Source organism: Echinops telfairi, unplaced genomic scaffold (assembly GCF_000313985.2).
Source record: "Echinops telfairi isolate 266 unplaced genomic scaffold, ASM31398v2 ScPeMD7_23;HRSCAF=83, whole genome shotgun sequence".
NCBI classification, from domain to species: Eukaryota; Metazoa; Chordata; class Mammalia; order Afrosoricida; family Tenrecidae; genus Echinops; species Echinops telfairi.
In genome coordinates, this window is record NW_022103920.1 from 27184210 (window position 1) to 27187305 (window position 3096).

Here is a 3096-nt window from a genome sequence, read left to right on the forward strand (position 1 = left end):
CTGCTAACTACAAGGTCAGTTCGAAACCACCAGCCGCTCCACAGACAGGGTCATTGTGAGTGGGAATTGACTCCATAGGAGTTTGAGTTTTTTTCAGTTGAGTGCTAAACCACTGTGCCACCAAGATTCCTTAAAGTTAGCAGCCTCACAGCCTTTTCAAGCAAACACAATGTGAATTATACACGAACATAAAATAGTGAAGGAGTCAAAAGCCATGGGATAAATTCCTTTCATATTCAAAAAAGCAGCATCAGTCTTGTTAAGTTCTATCTTGGGTACATGAATTCAATTAGCAACTAAAAAATGTTCTCAAGGCTCAACTCAAGGAGAAAGTCCAAGATTGTTCAGAAATGAGAGAGATTCCTGGTGGCGCAGTGATTAAGCAGTCACCTGGATCAGTAGCTCTACCTTACCAGCAGAAAAGGAGGGGAAAAGAATGGCAGTCGGCTTCCGTAAAGATTACAGGCTTGGGGCCCCTACCGGGCAGTTCTAGGGTAACTAGGAGCTGGAATGGGCTGGACAGGGCAGGCACATTTTGGTTGATTAGCTTGGTTGTGTTACTTTGTATTATGACAAAGGGGAGACCTGCTGCAGTTGAGCCCTTGACTGTGAACTGAAGATTGGTGGTTCGAACCCGCTTAGCTCTGCAGAATGACCTGGTGAGATCAGCTGGCTTCTATAAAGATCAAGCCCTCCAGATAATCTATTGACCAAACATGATAATGAGGTGCACAAGTCTGGGATTACAAAACCAGCTGTTATGCTGCAATAAGGACCAATCGAGAAGCCAGAACAAGGGCCAATGGGAAAGCAAGCTAGGGGATGAGGCAAGCCAACTGGGTACTGCTCCCTGACCCCTAAGGGCCAATGTCATACCCCTAGTCATCAGCTTCCTCAAATCATGAAGTGACTGAAGTGTACTTTGCTTATTAAATTTTTGGTCCGCTTTAAAAAATCAAGCCCTATGGGGTAGTTCTACTCTGTCACACAGGATCACTGTAAGTTAAAAATCAACTCTCCAGCACCTACCAAGCTGAAACAACTGTAACAAAAAGATAAACAATATGAAATCAATTAGTTAAGCATCACATATTGTCCTACAGAACATAGCTCGTGTGAATAGGAATAAGCCACATGAATATTACAAGCCTTGAATGTTCATTATATATAGATAGAAACTCAGTAAAGAGCAATTTCTTTCTAAGAAATATATACAAAATTTCTAATCGTTTATGATCCATGCAGCAGCTATGCAAACTTTGAATCGGAAAGAAATAAAATGTGGAAGAGGAAGATAAGTGTAAGCCACAGAGACATCTGCAGACTAGACTAGAAGCTCCCTGATGGGAAGAAACTATCCATCTTGGTTCCTAGCAGGAGCTTCCAAAGTAATACACACTGGACATTTATAAAATTAGGGTACAGGGCAAGGAGTTCAATGATAAGAACATTGCAAAGCAGAGGTACTCTGGTGCACAGGCCTCAGAGGTTTCATGCCTCAGGACCAATAGCTTACAAGGCAGAGCAGGAAAATGCCCAATACTTACCACAATCATTCGCCCATCAGAAGTAATGACAGCAACAGTTCCTGATAACTGAGTCAAGGAGCATTTCTTAAGGGAATACACGTTGAAAGTTTAGACTGGCAAAGGAACAGTGAGTTACTAGGCAGACTTAAAATGTCTAGCTTTTGCAACTATGCTTGATAACTGCATATTATTTTTTTAAAGAGAAACTCTTTTCTCTGTGCGATGAGTATATCCTACATGGAAGCAAGTGGAGTAGTTGATACTTTTTTTCCCCTGAGAAAACCTGACTTTGAACAAGACATATCCCACTATCTTTGGCCGATTTCATTTCTGGAATGAAATGAGACGGCCACTAAATCAATCGATGTTAAATGATTTCTAGCCTGAAGGACCATAACGGGCAATAGAGATGAATATGCTTTCAAAGTCTCCAGTGTTTACTTTTGTTCCCGATTTGCACATACATGCACTGTTTCTTCAAAACGGTTAACGTGTCCATCAGGTTCTCTCCACAATCCACTGAAAAAACATGGTTTTCATTCTCTCAACATGGGAAATGAAGACTCAAAGCGGGAAGAGGTGCGGAAACTCAATGTAAAACGTCTGCCATCCCCAACAATGAAAATGCCTCTGAATAAAACCAGGGCGCCCATTTACGCCACCGTCGCCGCCAGGACCACAAATGACAGTGTTTTCGATCGAGATGCGTGGGCCCGGGGGAATAGCAAGAACGACTGCCTACTGAAGAACTGGAGAGAATTACAATGTGCTTACTTTTATTTGGGGCTCAAAAGTAAGAGGCCCGGGGCCGCGGCACCATCGGCGGGCGCGGGTCCTGACCCCCACCCCCTTCGGCCACTCCCGAGGCCCCCCCCTGAGCAGGGCGCCCCAACCGACCGCAGATCCCGACCCGGGGCCCTGGGGCGGCGCGGACCTAGCCGCCGGGACCGCCGAGGATACGGTTGATGTAGTTCTCCAAAGCGGACGTCATGATGTTCGGCCCGGGAGCTCAGGGCGCACGGCAGCGCCAGCAACAACGGGAGCCTAAAGGACCCGCCACCAGCCGGCCACAGAGGGCAGCAAATATCGCGAGAGTTGGCGGAGCCACAGAGATTGGAAGAGGAACTGCGCAATCAGCCCGAGAGCTGAAGCGTTCACGAATTAGTGCGCTTGCGCGCCGTGGGGAGGCGGGTCTTCCGTGCAGCCATCCCGGAAGTCCCCAGAGACAGAGGCGGAAAACGGAGCAAAGTGCCGGTAGGTGGAGTAAGCGTAAGTGGTGTAAAGGCTTTCCCGAAGAGAAAACCGCACGCAGTGCCATGGAGGCGAATCCCTCAAAGCGACCCTGTCCTGAGTGAGCATCGAATGGCAGTGAGTTTAGGAGCTCTGATGGCAAAGTAGTTACGCTCCACCCGAGGAACGTGACTTTCTATTTCCATAAAAAGTGACAGTCTCAGAAACCTCCAGAGGCAATTTAGTACATAACAGAATATATTTTCTCTAAATCAGCTTTATACGCTTGAGAATGCCTGCGCCTTGGGGAGTTCAGCATTAACTTTATTATTCAGTT

At 46.4% G+C, this 3096-nt stretch overlaps 1 protein-coding gene across 1 annotated transcript in view; it reads right to left on the reverse strand.

Moving 5' to 3' along the window:
• LSM8 (LSM8 homolog, U6 small nuclear RNA associated) overlaps nucleotides 1-2604 on the reverse strand; it is an 8208-nt gene extending 5604 nt beyond the window's left edge. Inside the window, exons 1-2 of the mRNA XM_004707770.2 lie at nucleotides 2490-2604; nucleotides 1548-1588 (exon numbers count right to left, since the gene is read on the reverse strand). Of these exons, the coding sequence (XP_004707827.1) occupies nucleotides 1548-1588; nucleotides 2490-2520 (72 nt within the window). The 5' untranslated portion in view covers nucleotides 2521-2604. The remainder of the gene's footprint in view (nucleotides 1-1547; nucleotides 1589-2489) is intronic.
• Nucleotides 2605-3096: the final 492 nt, after the last annotated feature.